Source organism: Mustela erminea, chromosome 6, assembly GCF_009829155.1.
Source record: "Mustela erminea isolate mMusErm1 chromosome 6, mMusErm1.Pri, whole genome shotgun sequence".
In the NCBI taxonomy this organism is placed as follows: domain Eukaryota; kingdom Metazoa; phylum Chordata; class Mammalia; order Carnivora; family Mustelidae; genus Mustela; species Mustela erminea.
In genome coordinates, this window is record NC_045619.1 from 15,255,423 (window position 1) to 15,274,142 (window position 18,720).

Below are 18,720 nucleotides of genomic sequence, written 5' to 3' on the forward strand. Positions count from 1 at the left end.
AGGAAGTGAGGGAGACAGAAGGACACCGTGTGGAAATAAGCCAGCTACATTTCCTACTGAATGGAAAGGAATCTCCAAATTAATCTGCTGATGGTATCAGCAGACAGGCAGGAATTCAACACTGAGGCATGAACCTAAAATGGACAAACGGCACTAATCTGGTAAGCCTCAAGAAAAACCCAGTCATTAATTTTCTGGTTTTGATGAACTGGAAGTGAACAGTGATTAAAAATACCTATGAAACATTTAAAACTCAAACCAAACATCTATATTTTCTGTAACAGTTGAGCTGTCTAATAGATAAAGATCTTTAAAGGTGAAAGCCCAGGGTCTGGAAAGGTATAAACTAGCACTCTTCTGAAGGGCAGTTTGTCAATACATATCAAAAACCCTTAGAGTTTTAAAAAATCTTTTGGCACAATAATTTCAGGAATTTATCTACAAAATTTTCTAATAAGAAAATTCACTGCATTACCATGTAAAACAGCAAACAAATGCAAACAATCTAAATGCCTACACATAAGGAATTTGTTAAAGGTTGAGAGATCTTTATGAAGGAATATTCACGTATAAAATTACATATTAAGTATAAAATGACTTATGAAGATTAGTTCTTCATTAAGGATTTACCAACCTTTGACAGAGAGAATAAATTGGCAGTTAAATTATTTTTTTGGGTGGCACCTGGGTGGCTCAGTGGGTTAAAGCCTCTGCCTTTGGCTTGGGTCATGATCCCAGGGTCCTGGGATCGAGTCCCGCATAGGGTTCTCTCTCAGCAGGGAGCCTGCTTCCTCCTCTCTCTCTGCCTGCCTCTCTGCCTACTTGTGATCTCTGTCAAATAGATAAAATAAAATCTTAAAAAAAAATTTATATTTTGGTTGCAGAACTCTTTTTATCCCCACTTGAAATCTAGTTACAACCTACTATAAAGAGAAAAAACAATAGCAACTGCAACAATCAAAGATGCTCTTTTGAAAGTGAGGGTGGAGAACCTGGAACTCATCCTATTCCTAGGAACTTTATGGCTCCAAGGAACATTTTGAAAACCACCACTCCTCAAGAACATTTACTGTGGAAAAAAGATCAAGATTACAAAATGACTGCGTTTTTATAAAAACAAATTACACATATGTTTATATTTACATACTATACAATGAAGAATGGTTAGAAAGGTATATATCATATGCAAACAGTGATTATCTTCGAGTGGTAGTTTTATAGGTGATTTGCAGTTTTTTATTGCCTCTATACTCTTCCCCTTAGATCTATGATAAGCATGTATTTTCATTATAAGGAAAATAATATTAGTTATTTTTAAAGTTAAGTTTTAAAGTTGGATTCTTCTGTATAATGAGTTTTCAATGTCCTTTTATTTCCGTAGCTATCTTCAAGCATGAACAAATCTTCAGGTGCTTGTTTCATTGGAGAAAGATGCCATTTGCTGACAATCAAGGTGTTATTAAAATTCAAGTAAATGGGCTCTTACTGGCAACTTTCTCTGCATCCTTTTTACAGATTTTCCTTATGTTAAGTTCTGAGTCCCTCCCTATGCTCTGATTTCTGGGTCTTTTCACATGCTGTTCAATTTCTGAGAAACGTTCACATCCCCAGTTGTCAAACAGTTCCATCGTTTTGTCATCCTATCTCAGGAGACACCTTCACAGCTCTTTCCTGACCATGCTAACTATTCGCAGTCATTGCACTTTTCTCTCCTAGCATTTAACACAATTTGAATTATATATTTGTTTACTTATTTATTACCTATCCTACCAATAAAACTGAAGGCAGAGACTATGCCTATTATTTGCCAACATATTACACAATACTGGTATAATATTTAGTAAATGGCCATAAATATTTATTGACAGACTGACTGACTAAATGTTTGCTAAAATTTGAATCTGGAGACTCATGGAAACTGAATTGGTTAAAACAACAACAACAAACCTTTCCCACACTCTTGCCTAAATGAGTTGGCAAGTTCCTGGTTTCAGTACTGTTCATATTTCTGATAACTTCAGTAATAACCCGAGTCACAATAACTGGGCACATTTTTATAATGGCTTTATCTACTGATCCACAACTCACAAGAAGCCCTAGGTCTGCACAGATGCCTGCTTCAGGTCCTTTCTCACGTATCTTTTGGAGAATAAACCTTCTATTACCCAGAATGAGTAATTGCTGCTTCAACATCTTCAAGGCTTCTTCCAGACCCACTATTAAACTGATGAAGGCTAATCTCAATTTACTGATATATATTACATGTCATTCCATACTTATACTGATGTGCGGCCATTGAATTATAAAAAACCCTTTTAGTCCGGAATTGGAACAGTGTGAGCTACTATTTTGGGCACAATTTAAATAACAGGGGCTCCAACAATGGCAAACCAACAGTCTCAGAAGAGCTCTTGCAACTAAATGGAGAACTTAAAAACACCAAAACAAACAGTGTAAGAAAAATAACCATAGAAGGTACCAAATAAGCACAGAGACATAATATTTTAAATACTTCCAAATATTTGGTTTCAAAGCATAAATGGAGCATGTGGGCTTTCCACATCTTTTCCTGCCAAGTCTCAGGAAAAACTGACCATACTACAGTCATCTAAAACAGCTGTTAGGACTGATCTTCAAATATTTGGTTTCAAAATATAGACCTATTTGCACTTTAAAACTCAGATGCCTGCATATTCCCACTATAGCACTGTACAGAGATAATCCTCTCAAAGTAGGCTGCTGGCAAAAACAGATCTGTATTCATGGTGAGCACTGCTTCAAATGGACACAGCAAGATCCTAGCCTAAGTCCTCAAGTCAGCTGTCATAAAAGATAATTTACTCCGGCACCAAAATACTCCATTTGTTTCTTTCCTTCTTCTTCTTCTTCTTTTTTTTTTTTTTTAAAGATTTTATTTATTTATTTGAGAGAGAGAGAGCACAAGTAAGTAGAGCGGCAGGCAGAGGGAGAGGGAGAAGCAGGCTCTGCTGAGCAGGGAGCCTGATATGGGACTCGATCCCAGGACCCTGGGATCATGACCCGAGCCAAAGGCAGAGGCTTTAATCCACTGAGCCACCCAGGTGCCCTCTTTCCTTATTCTTTTCTTTTTTGCTTTCTTTCTTTTCTTTTCTTCTTTTTTTTTTTAAGGCAGGGGCTCAATTTCACTCATCATTTAAGGTTAAAGAAAGAATGTAAATGTGAAATGTTAAGATTCTAGAAACAAGGAGGGACGCCTGGGTGGCTCAGTTGGTTAAGCAGCTGCCTTCAGCTCAGGTCATGATCCCAGGGTCCTGGGATCGAGTCCCACATTGGGCTCCTTGCTTGGCAGGGAGCCTGCTTCTCCCTCTGTCTCTTCCTGCCACTCTGTCTGCCTGTGCTCGCTCTCTCTCCCTCTCTCTCTCTGACAAATAAATAAAATCTTAAAAAAAAAAAAAAAGATTCTAGAAACAAGGAAAAAAGTTTATGTCCATTTTGCTTACAATTGTTGCCTTCCTTAAACTAAGTTTCTTGTTTAGCATATCGTTCTTGTGGGTACTTAGATATAAACTATCAACTCTGCCTTTGGCTGCTGTAAGGTCTAAGCCACAGAAAAGGATCTTAGTCCAGAAAAAACCTTTCCCACACTGTGGTGTAACTGTATTTTCTAGAACTGTGTAAAAGTATGGATATCTAGTTATAGTCCTACATTTCTGATAGTTATCTCATACTGTAACACTCTAGGGATGATAGGGGATACCCAAAAGATCTTTTGCTCTTCTGAACAGACATGAATTCTGATTGATCAATTTTATCTGGCCTAATTTAGCTTATCTTTTCTTTGAGATGGCAATCATTATAAATGCCTATAACATTATGAATCATATTGCTTTATTTCCCTTCAAATCTTCTCATTTAAACCTTGTTACTGAAAGAGGCACTCAAAAAAAAAAAAAAAAAAAGGCAGGTGATAGAACAACTGGGAAAAGGAACTATATTTGCCAACCTTACAAAATAATAATCCATAGTTAACTAACTGGAATTAAAAATTTAAAAATCCATAAAAAACAAAAATAATGAAATAGCCCATCTTCATCCTATTTTTCTGGTAAGTGTTACACAAATGGGAAGTAAGGATTCCGCCCTTGTAGGCAGCTCTAGAGATGGCCCAGACCAATTAAGTTATAGGTAGATAAGAATATCCTTCTCAACCTTACCTCTTTATGCACCTTCCAACTGTCTACCGTCACATTGAAGAGAGCTTTGAGGGCCTCAATGGCACAGTCTGTCTCCTGAGGTGAGAGAGGAGGTCCATTATGGTCTATGGCCGATTCATATTCATCGGTCCACTTGATGCTAAAGGCACTTTCCAAGATCTGGGTTAGCAGCGGTAGTCCCTGGAGCTCATAGCGCAATTGTGACCTGATGTCGGTGTGCAAAAGTGACAGGAGGAAGAGCAAGCGCAAGTCAAAGCACTTAATGTCATTGATAAACTTTCGGTCCTTGCACTTTCTCAGGAGGTTACAGAGCTTTGCAGCAAGGTTAAGTTCCAGGCTGAGCTGCTGTGCCATCTGACTGTTGAACACTATGTTACACAGACATTTTAATGACTCCACAATAACTGGGAACTCTGACACCTTCTCCAAAGAATCATCCGACTCATTTAGCTTGGCTAATCGCAGCAGTATCTGCATATTTTCCTTGGTTGTTACAGGAACTAAAACCTTTTTGTCTCTGGAGAGAATGCGGAGAACTTCCAGGCAGGACACTTGACATGTTGTTGGGATATCCTTTACAAGGACTTTAAATATGCCTTCACAGAGTTTCTGAAAAACAAGAACGAGTATTCAAAAATCATTATTTGGCTTAAATGATTTAAAACAGAATACTTCTCTACCAATGTATGTAACAGCAATCAGATTCTGGCTAGAAAAGATTTTTCTTTTTTTTTTTTTTTTAAGTCACACAATGTTAGAACTGAAAGAGACCTTATATTTGCTGCACTTCTTTCACTTACAGATATGGAAATTAAAGGCCAGAGAGGCTGTACTGGGCCAGAGTGAATCAGTCGGGTTTTACGTTCTCAACAGATTTTGTTCTCAACAGATTTTTAATATCAGAATACACAGACTATCAGGATAAAGGCAATGAGTCTGAATCATAGCTAATGGCTCAAAGTGTACATATCCATTTTGCATTTTTTGAAATTTAATTATTCCTATTATTCCTAAATTTAAGAACCACTGATCATTCTTTCAGAATTCAACAGCAAGCTTTCTTGTCCATAAACTGCAGGTCTGGATCTCTCAAGCTCGCACCGTACATGTGAAGCAAGCAGGTATAAACTACTCTCTTGCTGACTATTTTTGTACCTGTTACATCTTACAAAAACAACAGCAACAACCAGGACTAACATCAGATTTTACAAAGTTTGTATTTACCTATTATCAGACTTTAATTCTTATAAAGAGGCTATCTTTGGGTCAAGCATGATGATAAGAATCCCAGGCTGTGTGTACCTTCTTAGTACCTCCTAGTTGTACAGCCATGAAGTGGCAACTTTAAATGTATAGTTGACCATTAAACAGGGGTTTGAACTGCATGGGTTCACTTACACATTTTTTTTTTTATAAATACAGTATAGTACTGTAAATGTATTTTGTCTTCCTTATGATGTTTTTAATAACACTTTTCTCTACCTTACTTTATTGTTAAAAAAAGGATACAATAATATATAACAAATAAAATATGTGTTAACTAAGTTATTGGTAAGGTTTCTGGTCAACATTAGGCTATCAGTAGTTAAAGTTTCTGGAGAGTCAAAAATTGCATGCAGATTTTTTGACTGTGCTGGGGACTAGCACCCTAACCTCTACATTGTTTAAGGGCTGGCTATACTACGTTCTGGAGGTGGGAAGGAAATTAACTTGACAAGCCGAGAAAAATTTATAATATTGTCAACTCTAACCCGGCCATCTCTGATAACTAGAAGGGACTTTCATTCAATGTCTTATTATTATCGTTAAGGCATTAAAAAAAAAATGAACACAAGTTTGGGGGGGTAAGTATAATGTCCCCATTACAGAAATATAAAAAACAGGGAAATTCTTCTCCAATGTCTGATCTTTCAGATCCAAGACAAAAAACAAAAACAAAAACAAAACCACATTCTATATACTACTTCCTATGCAGTGTATTTCTGGAGGTGGAGTCAAATAACACTTGTTCCCATATAACTTTACTCAGGAGAGAAATCATCTACACTGCTGCTTAAGTTAAGAAACATGTAATAAATAAGGTATTATAAAATATTATATATGTGAATTTGGAGTTCTACATATTGAGTTAAAAAGACACCGTTACCTCCTTCCTTTTTAAACCAAAGAGAAGAGCAACAATAAAATACCCCCCAAATTTACAGACGATATGGGTCCTTTCTTGTTCCACCTTCAGACTCAAGAAAGAAAAAGCAAAGCATGAATACAAATAGGAACCGACAAAGCTATAAATCAAATGGATTGAAATTCTCAGACATAAGAAGGCTACATGATAGAGATTAGAGAGCCTACGAAATTTATAGTTAAAAATTTCCTCATCTACAGGCTTCCTGAAGTTCAATGGGCAACCAAAGACAAGAGTTCTAGTTTTAAAGCACAATTTTCAATCATAGTTGTTCTTAAACACACATAGTTGTTCTTTTCACAGATCTGCCTCACATAATGATCACTAGGTAGGTTTTTGCTATAATTTCAACATATTTTGAAAATTAAACCACTTTTTGGATAATGATTCTTTTCTCTCTCTTTTATTACAACCCGCCAAAAAAATCAAGACATACCTAAAATACAACAAAAGTGATGCTTAATAGACACACTTACTGCTATACTCAACATAATCATTTTTTAGTCAGAGAACATTTAAAGAGCAAATTAATAAATCACATACATTTGGATGAACCAGAAAAATCTTGTTTTGCATACATACGTACACCAGGCAAGAAAACTGGAGAAGGAGCATCCTTTACACTTTTCCAACTGCTGAGTGTATACTCTACCTGTTTCAAAGGTACGCTTGTATTTCACCTTTATTTTTGCTCTAACGGTATTTTTCTGTGCTGTAACTATTTTTTTTTTCAACTGATTTTACTCTTCCTAAAACATACTTTCCTCTCTTTTGAAACACTTTCCACAGCTCCCTGGTGCCCACAGAATGCAGCTGAAATGAGCCCACAGCTCCCTTTTCCACTGCTCTCTCTGTCCCGCACGGCTCCCCTTCTTTTTCACGTGCTTCAAACGGATTCCCAGGCCTCTGGCTACACGTCCTAGCCTCTCCCCTGCTCCTCCTCCCACGGCAGGCCCTGCTACCATGTCCACCCGTCAGGAACCCACTCTTTTTCTCAGGTTTAGTTTGAAGACTGAGGCGTCTACATGCTTCCCCTGTCGCTCCCTCTTTTGCTGTTTGTGCTTCCAACTAAAACTAAGTTTTTGCTTTTGTGTAGAGTAAATTGTTGGAGCATCTCACTCCTTTTCCAGGCTCCTTAATAGAGGCTATGTTTCATCTATATCCCTGTAGCTGGCTCAGGTGTGCTAGAACTTTTTTTTTTTTTTTTTTTAAAGATTTATTTATTTATTTATTTGACAGACAGAGATCACAAGTAGGCAGAGAGGCAGGCAGAGAGGTGGGGGGGGGAAGCAGGCTCCCTGCTGAGCAGAGAGCCCAATGCGGGGCTCGATCCCAGGACCCTGAGATCATGACCTGAGCCAAAGGCAGAGGCTTAACCCACTGAGCCACCCAGGCGCCCCTAGATCTATTTTTAAGTGCAAGATAACCACAAATTCCCATCCTTAAAACCTAACCCCTGACTCTCCAGCATCTTCTAAAGAATGATTCCTTCATATGCCTCCTCCACCAGGCATCACTATCAAGTCTTCTCTTCCTCTTCCTGCAAGTACAACAGACTGTCATTACATTATATGTTAGGTACAGACCGTTTTTATTTACTTTCAAAATATTTATACAGACTCATTCAACTGACACGCGCGTGTGTGTGTGTGTGCATGTGTGCGTGTATGTGTGTGTATTTTAAATATTTTATTTGAGAGAGGGAGACAGAAACAGCGACAGAGAGCATGACTGGGAGGAAAGGGAGAAGCAGGCTCCCTGATGTGGGACTCAATCCGAGAACTCTGGGATCATGACTTGCTAATCAACCTTTACTCTGAAAATTATTTTGGTACCTTAGGTTATCAGGGAACCCAATTTTTTCCATTAAAATTAATGGAAATATTTTCTGGTTAATAACTTCCACTTAGAGGTCTGTTTCTCTGTAATGAACTAAAGTCATAAGGCAAAGTCTAGGTATGCTTACAAAGTATAACTACTAAGAATCAAAGAGTCTGAGGAAAAGCCCTTTTAAAATGCTCACTAACTTAGCAAGCCATGACTACTTCTATAAAGTCAGACTGCAAATCCAACAGCATAAATTCAAGAGTAAGATCCCAAATGGTTCCCCAATGTTAATACTAGTACTGCCAGAAAAGGTTAGTTTGCTCCTGAACTGAAACCTGGGAGTCTACTACAGCAGTGGTTCTCAAACTTCATCATGCATCATAATCCGCTAAAGGAATTGTTAAGACACACTTTTTGCACTTCACCCCCAGAATTTCTGATTCAGTAGGTCTTGAGTGAGGCTCTGGAATTGGGACATTTAACAAGTTCCTAAATTCTGCTGATGATTCAGGAGCCACACTCTGAGAACCACTGAACTATGGTTAATAATGGACTGCTGTAACTTGGATATGAGAGGGTAGGGGTTAATTGAGAGCAAGGAACCAGGTAAATACAGAAAAGTAGGCAGAGTTGAAAGCCATTAGCACGAATACCTTAATTTCTCCTTGACTGTACTGAAGATGTACAAGGGTGGAAGGGATAGGAATGGGGTGTCACTATCTGGTCACATTACTTTTCTTATCTTAAATAAGGTAAGTGGTCCTGGGCTTGAAATTTGTTTAATTTACCATGGACTCTAGAACCAGAGCAGTTTGTGATTAAGGGCATAATTTCTGGATTTAAATTTCTTGTATTCAAACCTTGGCTCTTCTACCATCTTTTAATGGTGAGACTGTGGCAAACTTGGCCTCCCTGGGCCTCATTTACTGTAAGAGTTACATGACATCCACATGTCTAGCACTTAGAATAGTGCCTGGCATGTGGCGAGTGTTCAGTACAGGTTTTACAACTTAGTATATCTCAGTGAATCTCAAAGTTCACAGTTTGGCATTTAAGATTTTCCAACCTGCTTTTTCAGATTTCTCTTTCATACTATGCTCCCTTAAACCCTCCTCTCTAGCTATATTCCCTTCCAAATTATCTCACAAGGAGCTCTTTTTTTCTTTCTTATTGCCTCCCATCTCCCTGCATCCATTCCTCTTCAGCTATTCAACTTTTAACCATTCTCCAAAGCTAATTCACTTTTGATATAAATTTTTTTCTAACCACTTCAGCCCCCAACATTCTTCCTCTCCAGGGAATATCCAAACCACAATTTGCTGCAGTCATTTGGTGCTCAACACATCCTTCCTGTTACTAAAAGCTCTCTAATAGAAAAACATTCGTAATTACACTAGCTAGTATATTTTACGTGCAGTAGACAGAAGGATTTATTCTTAGTCAATCTACTGATTAGCAGTAACCCATGCATATTGTTTTGACACAGCTACAATCATCTTGTGTACATCATTCTGTTCTTTTTAATTTTTAATTTAATTACCAGCATTTTTCCACATTGCCAGAATACTTATAAAAATAATTTTAGGGCGCCTGGGTGGCTCAGTCCATTAAGCATCTACCTTTAGTTAAGGTCACGATCCCAGGGTCCTGGGACCAAACCCCATGTCAGATTCCCTGCTCATTGGGGAATCTGCTTCTCCCTCTCCCTCTGAGCTCTCTCTCTCAAATAAAATCTTTAAAAAATGTTTAAATCGATGCATTATTAAATGACTTCTGTTCTTAGTAAACCTCTAGAATGATATACAGCAGGATCCAGGAAGAAGAGTGGACTTATTAGCATCGGAAGGGGTGGTTTCATAATTTTAATAATTATGGTGATATTGTTTGCTTAATGTGGTGTAAAGTTTACAAAAGAACTTCTCATATATATCCTTCAATCTAAGAAATGCTCACTAAATAGTTACCAGATTATTGCCTAAGGACACTTAACTAAGAAGTAGACCAGGCCTCTATCTAGATCATCTGACTCCAGTGTGATTTCCACTCCAAGTCAATGATTGTACCATTAGTGACCATTTATTAACTGTATCTTGAGCATGACACCCTATTAGGCCTCTTTATTCATCTATACCATGCATTAACTGTTTAAGGCAGTGTTTGCTTCGGCAGCAAACATACTAAAACTGGAAGACTCTCTAAAGCAACCTTCTTCCAGCTCTAAAGTGATAAGCTTTTCACTGTGAATCTGTAAAACTAAGATCAGCTTTGGCTTTAGCTATGAAACAAGTAGAACATGCTATAAAGCATGTATGAACATTCAAATGATCTTTTTTGACTTACACAGTTTTAAAAGGTGATTTCTAAAAATACTTAAAAAAACTCAATGTCAAGTTCTATACATAAAAAAGTCTTTGCTCAAAATATAGGCATCATAATTTACTATACTCTGGCAACCCAAAAGGTAGATGCTACTCTAAAGTGTCTACAGATTGGTGCCAGTTCACAAACTATTTGTTCCCAGATTACTGAGATAGTTACACAAATTGAAATAGGTATAAAAGGGGCGCCTGGGTGGCTCAGTGGGTTAAGCCGCTGCCTTCGGCTCAGGTCATGATCTCAGAGTCCTGGGATCGAGTCCCGCATCGGGCTCTCTGCTCAGCAGGGAGCCTGCTTCCTCCTCTCTCTCTCTCTCTGCCTGCCTCTCTGCCTACCTGTGATCTCTCTCTCTGTCAAATAAATAAATAAAATGTTTAAAAAAAAAAAAAAAAAGAAAGAAATAGGTATAAAAAACTGAGTTTGCATTTAGAAATATTTATGGTAATCCAACTTTGCTGTGACTGTTGAAGGATATGATTGTTTCTTTTAATGTTTCACTTTCATTGTATTTTGTGAAAGCACTAGTCTACCACAAGTTCGGGAAAAACTGCAAAACAAACAAAAAACTCTTGGCCCTTCAACACAAATAATTTAAGAAGCACTGTTCAGAGAATGCAATTATTTTTAAATTTTTTTATTTTTAATTTTTTATTATATTATGTTAGTCACCATACAGTACATCATTAGTTTTTTGTTTTTTTTTTTTTATTAGAGAGACAGAGATCACAGGTAGGCAGAGAGGCAGGCAGAGAGAGAGAGGAGGAAGCAGGCTTCCCGCTGAGCAGAGAGCCCAATGCGGGGCTCAAAGTAGTAAAACAAACTCTGATCCCAGAGTAATAAGAGAACAATATATCTCAAATATGCTTATCTAAGATTTAGTTTAATTGCTGGGCATTGTGTTGAAAACTGACAGCTGTCCACCAAAATCCATTCTTTCCTAAGAAGGAATGCCCAGTAAAAGAACTGTGGCAAGGCCCATGACTGCCTGGCTATACCACATTCCTCAGTGCTCTTCATGGCCACATGCCTGAGTTCTTGCCTATGGAATGTATGTGGGCATGTGACATGACATTTTCGGGTTTGGGTCCCTACGACAGTAGGCATACCTTCTCCATTTTCTTGTCCCATTCTGTAACCTGGAAGTGGCAGCCCACTTCAGGCATAACAATGCTCAGATGGTGAAACATAACTTCACAACTTAGAAGGAAATAGGGCAACTGAATAAATTTATGCAGCAGAGTCACTCACCCATCCAACTAGAACTAATCAATCACCTTAGAACTATTACTTGAAAAGGTAATAAAACCAACATTCCCTAAATCACATCTATCTTGGGGCCCCTTTGTTGCAACAACTTAAACTTAAAACGCCCTCTGAAATAGGACGTTTCATCAATAACCCATATAGAACCCCTTGTTCCATCATTTCGTAAGTGACAGAAGTTAAATTTCACCTCAATGACCCAGTTGTGCCATGGCTAGTTTGTATCTTCATTTGTTTATCTATTTATTAATTCACCAAAAAGACCCAAGTGTCTATTTAATAAATCCAAGGCAATGTCCTTCATACTGGGTAGACAATGGCAAACTTCTAAGGAACTTAAAATTGAACATAGGAGAATTACAAAGAAATATAAGCCATGGATTATTGTGACAATAGGTCTGATAGGTCTATGCTAGAATTCCTCAGCCTCAGCACTACTGACACTTTGGACTGGGTAATTCTCTGAGGATATGTATCTTCAAAATATTTAATAGCATCCTTGGCCCCTACCCACTGGATGCCAGTAACACCCTCTCACTACCTCTGCTCAGTCACAGCAATCAAAAATGTTTCCAGAAACTGCCAAATGTCTCCCGGGGAACAAAATCACCCCCTACTGAGAATCACTGATTTAAGTGTAAAAAACTATGACGGTACAAATCTAAATTCTATGGGAGGAAGTACACCAGTTCAGGGAAAGACTTCCTAAGGAAGTGGCATCTGAGTTGAGAGCTGAAATGTACATGTTTGATTTCCATTCAATCATTTAACAAACACTTGAATGCCTACTGTATTACTGTGTCATGCGATAGCTGTATACTGGTGAACAAAACAAACAATTCTTTTATGTGTTATGGGGATGGCAGTATAATGGGGAAGATAAATAAACAAAAAATTTTATTGTTAAAAGAGAAATAACAGGATGGTATGATTGAAAATAATAGGGGAAAGGATCAACTTAAGAGTGATATTTAAGCCACCTAATGGTGAGATGGTGCTAAAAGTGCAAAGAGTACTGCAGGCAGAGCCTGGTGTGTTTAAGGTCATGAAAGCCAGAATGGATGATGTTAGTGGCTGAGTGCTCGGATATATAACTGGAAAGCAAAACGGCACCAGATCACGTGGAGTTTTATAGGCTTCGATACAGAGATTAGATTAGACTTTTAAAGATTTTATTTATTTATTTGACAGAGAGATCACAATAATGCTATGAAGTCACTAGAGGAGTTTAAGCAAAGGAGAAATACAACTCAATTAAAGATTTTTAAAAAAATCACCCTGGTGCGGAAAATGGAAGGGAACAAATGCAGCTTCAACTAGAATGGAAACAGTAGAGAGAGAGAGAGAGAGGTGGATGGATTTGATGTATATTTTTGAGACAAAACTTGCCATTTGTGGGTGAGAGCAAAGTTTCTGGCTTGAGTGGTAGAGTGCCATTTACTAAGAAAGGAGTGACTGCAGGAAGAATGGATTTTGGAGAAAATTATGTATAGATACATTAAGTTTGCAATGCTTGCAGAGATGTCAAGTAGAAAGTTGAACATATGTGGCTAAAACCTTAAGCAGCCATCAGGGCTATGTCTTCTCTATGAGTAAAGGTTGTTTGGAGCTATAGGAACAGATGGCCTGAAGTAAAATATATAGAAAATAGAGGGACTAAGGTAAGAGTCCTGAAAAATGCCCATACTTACGGGCTGGGAGGAGGAGAACTTGATAAAAGAGATTAAGAGTTGCAGCTAGAAGCAAGGGAAATTTAGGAGTGTGGCAAGTAGTTTAAGGATCTGGCAATGCTAGATCACCTGTGACCTTGATAAAAGCAGTTTTTGCACAGTATTTGGGAGATGAGAAAATGCAGAGAGAAGTACGGATCTTTCAATACATGTGACTATAAGGAAACAGATAAATAGGATGGTAATAAGAGAGACTATAAGATCAAAAGAGAGTCTTTTTTTCTTTTTTTTCCTTCCTTCCTTCCTTTTTTTTTTTTTTTAAAGAGAAGATATATTAGTCCATGTCTGGATACTGAAGAGAATGAAGAGTTGGAATTAATCCAGAGGGAAATGGGGAACTTATTGCAGGGTATTAAGCAGGGGGAAGACATTAGATGAGTGCTTTGGAATCATCATTCTGACAGTAATATGGAGAATGCACAAGAAAGGGAATAGAGCCAAAAATGGTTAATAAGGTGAAAAATGAGGGTAGTGTGAACTAGGGCAGAGAAATAGAAAGCTGAGAGATTTTTAAGGGGTGTCTGACTGGCTCAGTTGGTACAGCACGTGACTCTTGATCTTTGGGTCCTGAGTTCAAGCCAGACATTAGGCGTAGAGCTTACTTTAAAAAAAATGAAATCAAAGAGATTTAAGGAAGTAGAACTGACTGACTGGCAGAATGACTGGATGTCAAGGGTGGAAAAGAGACAATGAGCCAGATTTCTAATCTGGACCACTTGGTTGATGGAGGTATCAGTCATTCAGTAGATAGGGGAACCATTTCCTAAAGTTGGCAGCAAAAAGAAAATGATAATGCTTGGTAGACATTTCTCCATAATTGTTCCACAGTTGTCACCTCAAATAAAATACACCTAAACTCATTAACTAGGAGGGGGTCAGATCATAAGTCCCCCATAGGTCCACCTTTCCAAAACTCATACTCAACTACTTATTGTCACAATATCCTTGACCTGGGCTAAGAAACCTACTCTCTACTACCTATGTGAACATAAGTGCCTTTTCTCATGTTAATTCCTGCACTTAGAATGTCTTCTTAAACCCTCACCTTCCCAATACTTTGGCTTATATCTTCAAGGCAAATGTCATCTTTGTAATATGTAGAAGTAACCTCTTCTACATCTACCAGTTTTATAGCACTTAACACACTTCTGACCTTGAATTATATTATGGCGATTTCTTATCTCTTTCATCACTTTTGGGGGGGGCAGGATTTGTCCGATACTATTTCTTTTTGTTCCACAGGTATAAAGATGCTATCAAATATGCTGAATATATACCCATATATATATATATATATATATATACACACACATACATAGTAAGTGCTACATCTTCAAAGCACCATGTGTTAAATATAGGGTATTAGGTCCAGATAGGTCATTAAATCTCTAGGCTTAATTCCTAGGTGCCACTTATTTATTTGTATGATTTAGAATAAATTGGTCAACTTTTAAAATTTCCTTATCTGTAAAACAGGTATGATAGTACCTCTTTCATAGGGTCGTTGGGGGAATTAAATAAGACAGTGTGCATGTGCTGCCCTAGAATAAAATAAATACTCAATAAACATTATTTAACATTATAACTAAAATGCATATACCATATATAGTATTACTATAATTTAGTGAGAGGCTACCTGCTGTAATAAAAAAATATGACTTTTAGGGGCTCCTGGGTGGCTCAGTTGGTTAAGAGTCCGAGTCTTGATTTCCACTTAGATTATGACCTCAGGGCTGTGAGATCCAGCCCAACGATGGGATCCATCCTGGGTGTGGAGCCTGCTTAAGATTCTCTCTCTCTCTCCCTCTGCACCTACCCCATCCCCTACCAGCTCATATGAGCACTTTCTTAAAAAAAAAAAAAAGAATATGACTTAAGACTTCCAGAGTCAGTCTTCATTGTTTTTACCTGTAAAATCTGGGCAAGTTACTTGGTTTTTTTGAGCTTCATTTTCATTATGTGTAAAATGGGGATAATATATATTACAGTGTTGTTTTAGTAAATGAGATGATGGTACACAGTAAGAGCTAAAATTGTATGCTTCCAGGAACAAGACCTCTAATTAATAATCTCAGCCAACAGCAATATTTTGAAGGCTTATTTTTCTGATTGAAATAATAAGCCTATATGTATATTTGACATGTAATTTTCTCTCTAACGTCATTACTTATCAAAAAGATTAAATAAGCTGAGATTTTAAAAAATCTTTACTATTAGTTGGGAAATACAGGTAAAGATTTATAGATTAATTTAGAATAAAAGTAGGCCAATCAAAATGAAACAACAGTGAACAGAGAAAGTGAACATTGCCAAAAACATGGACTAACATCTGTCTTATCTATAAGAAATAGGAAAATATAGTAACTTTCCAGTTCAGGATACACACACAGAGTTCAACTTGGCAGTAACCATACGATAACTACAGGTCAGAAAACAGCTGAAGAGCCAAACAAAATGAATGTAATTGACAGATCAGAATATTAAGAGTTAGAAGGGGCTATAGGGACTATTTAATATTAGCAAACATTAGCAGTGCAAAAGGTTCTATAAAAAAGTGGATACTGGGGAGAGTAAGTTGGAGAAACTTATAAAGCTTAATAAAGTATTAAAGATTCTCAGATGTACTATGGAAAAGAAACCTTTTTAATTTTTAAAAACTGATACTTCCTTTGTTTGGCCACAGAATTCTTTTTAAAAATAATACCTAATAAGGTACTCAGGATTAGGGAATATTTCTTTTATTTTACAGATAGGAAACCTCCAATGGAGGCTACATTGTTTGCTTAATGTAGCACAGAAAGCTACAATGGGAAGGGGGACTCAGATTCTTACCTCTCAGTCCTCCTCTTTATTTATTCAACTGGTATCAGATGATGTATAAGAAAATAAAGCAAAAGTGGGTGTTCTAACATTCAAAGCAATTCTGTGTTAAGCTAGGCCTGTGAAAGGAATTATTGAGGACTGATTTTTTTCCTCCTTCAATAAACAAACTTCAGTCCTTAAACATGGTTCTATTTATTATCACTTTTTTATTATTAATGTTTCTGCTCTTCTATTTTCATGGTAGTGAATACCTATTCTTAGAGTCTACTACTTTCTCTTTAGTAAGAATGGACTCCCGCCCACTCACTTTTTGTCCATTATGTCCACAACATTAACCACATGCTTGATTTATGCTCTCGCTCCAACCAATGCTCCTATAGTGATGGGATAGGACACTGCTCTTAAAATAGACTATGCATATTCATCTGGGAGATGTGGCACAGTGCCAAGGATACTTAAAGTCACAGGACAATCTTAGTACATCCTCTTTAACCACTGGTTTACTAAAAGATTTAGTCGGGGCAGGGTGGGGAAGAATTTCTACATGAAAATAAATACATTAAAACTCACAATACAAAAAGTCACAGGAATTTTTAAGATTAGAAAATAAGAGATGAAAGGAATATTGTAGCTAAGGCAGGGTCCATTGGTTGACACCTCCCTGGCCTCTCAAGGTTGTGCCTACTCTCTCCTCTGATGGATGTCACTGGATATATATTCCACAGGGATCTAATTTTAGTTCTTAACCGAAGTTGAAGGTCAGACACCTAAATCTGATAGTTCTAAACTTTTGCCCTCTGTGTACAGCACACGTGAGTGTGTGAGTGTATGTGTGCGCATGCAAGACAGACGAGGGGGGGGTTATTAAATTCTAAAATAAGCTTACTATAATTAACAGTTGGAACAGTGTGGTCAGTTCTACAAGACAGACCTATTAAAAATTTGTATTTTACAAAAATATTAAACAATCACCGACTCACTGCCAGAATTTCTAACTGTGCTTTTAATAAAGGTTAGAGAAGGGATTCTGAAGGTCAAATTTGGCATTTCTTTATTAAAAGCTAAAGATGAAATTTTCTAAATGAATATTCATGCAGCTGGGTCCATTTGATATTTAGCTTACTATTTTATCTGTGCACTCTTGTGTGTTTCTTTTCCTGCTTGTAGTACGGGGGGTGATGGTAATTCTCACTTTTTATGTAATGGATACTGTCCTTGTGAGTAAGGTTTTATCTCACTGCCTAAATTTCACCTCTACTTTCCCTTATGCACATGCACACTTTTCAGTAAGACAGTCCTTCAGTTATGTTCTATACCATAGTAATTCTGCCAAAAAGACTGAAAAGAGTGCAGAGGAACAACAATTACATAAGTTTGGCTCAAGCTTTTTTGCTAATTAGCAATCCTGAGAAAGACATGTTGCACCATCAAGAGTTCATTAAGGGATAGGAAAGACTGCTTAGGTGTAAATGGAAACACAACATCACTCAGCTACCCATCCTTCCTTGACTGAGGGCAGAAATGGGGATGTCAAACTTTTTATTTCTCTTCAAATATAGTACCAGCCAACTCTGCTTCTCTTAGTACTTAAGAGTCTTTTAATTTTTCAGAAAGTCCTTTTCTCTACTACCTACGTAAAACATATTTTAGTGCTTTAATACACTGGCAAATACAAAGTATCATCGTTTGTTGCTTATTATAATTTACCAAATAAGGGTCATTATCTCATTTAATCTTCAGCAAATTCTTAGCACAAGCTGTAGTTTGATTATGCAATGACTAACAGGGCTGGAAGATGGACATTGCTACAATGTATACCTCATAGCTTAGTGGCTAATAGAGATCATGGTCCCATGGATCTCTACAGCTGCTTTGCCTTTTTGCCTTTTTCAGTTTCTCAAAGTCTTTTCCTATATAGTCTCTTTGGGATTTCCTTGCTTCGTGTCCAGTGCCATCTACCCCATGACATTGAACTATTCACTCTGTACTAATTACTCTATCTCCGAACCCCTGGTTCTCAGCTGTAATGGCCCAGGTATGTATAGTATGTATAGGTATGTATAGAATGGCCCAGGTATGTATAGAAGATAGGGGCATTCTGATGGTAAGCTGATGTTATGGACTGAATGTCTGTGTCCCCATTTAATCTGTCTGTTGAAGCCCTAACCCCCAATGTGTTGGTATTTAGAGATGGGGCTTTCAGGAAAGTAATTAGGGTTAGGGACCCTCGTCCAATGGAATTAGTGTCTTTATAAGAAGAAACACTAGAGAGCTAGCTCACTCACAGTCTCCCCCGACCCCCTCTCTGCCCAAAAAGGTTATG

General features: G+C 37.5%; 1 protein-coding gene across 11 annotated transcripts in view; it reads right to left on the minus strand.

Moving 5' to 3' along the window:
• Positions 1 to 18,720, minus strand: part of RIC8B (RIC8 guanine nucleotide exchange factor B) — a 100,401-nt gene that overhangs the window by 59,193 nt on the left and 22,488 nt on the right. For all 11 annotated transcript variants that reach the window (XR_004286646.1, XR_004286645.1, XR_004286644.1 and 8 more), the window contains exon 3: positions 4,194 to 4,802. Coding sequence is in view for 6 of the 11 variants with exons in the window: in XM_032346498.1 (XP_032202389.1) it covers positions 4,194 to 4,802 (609 nt within the window). In the remaining 5 variants the exon portion in view is untranslated. The remainder of the gene's footprint in view (positions 1 to 4,193; positions 4,803 to 18,720) is intronic.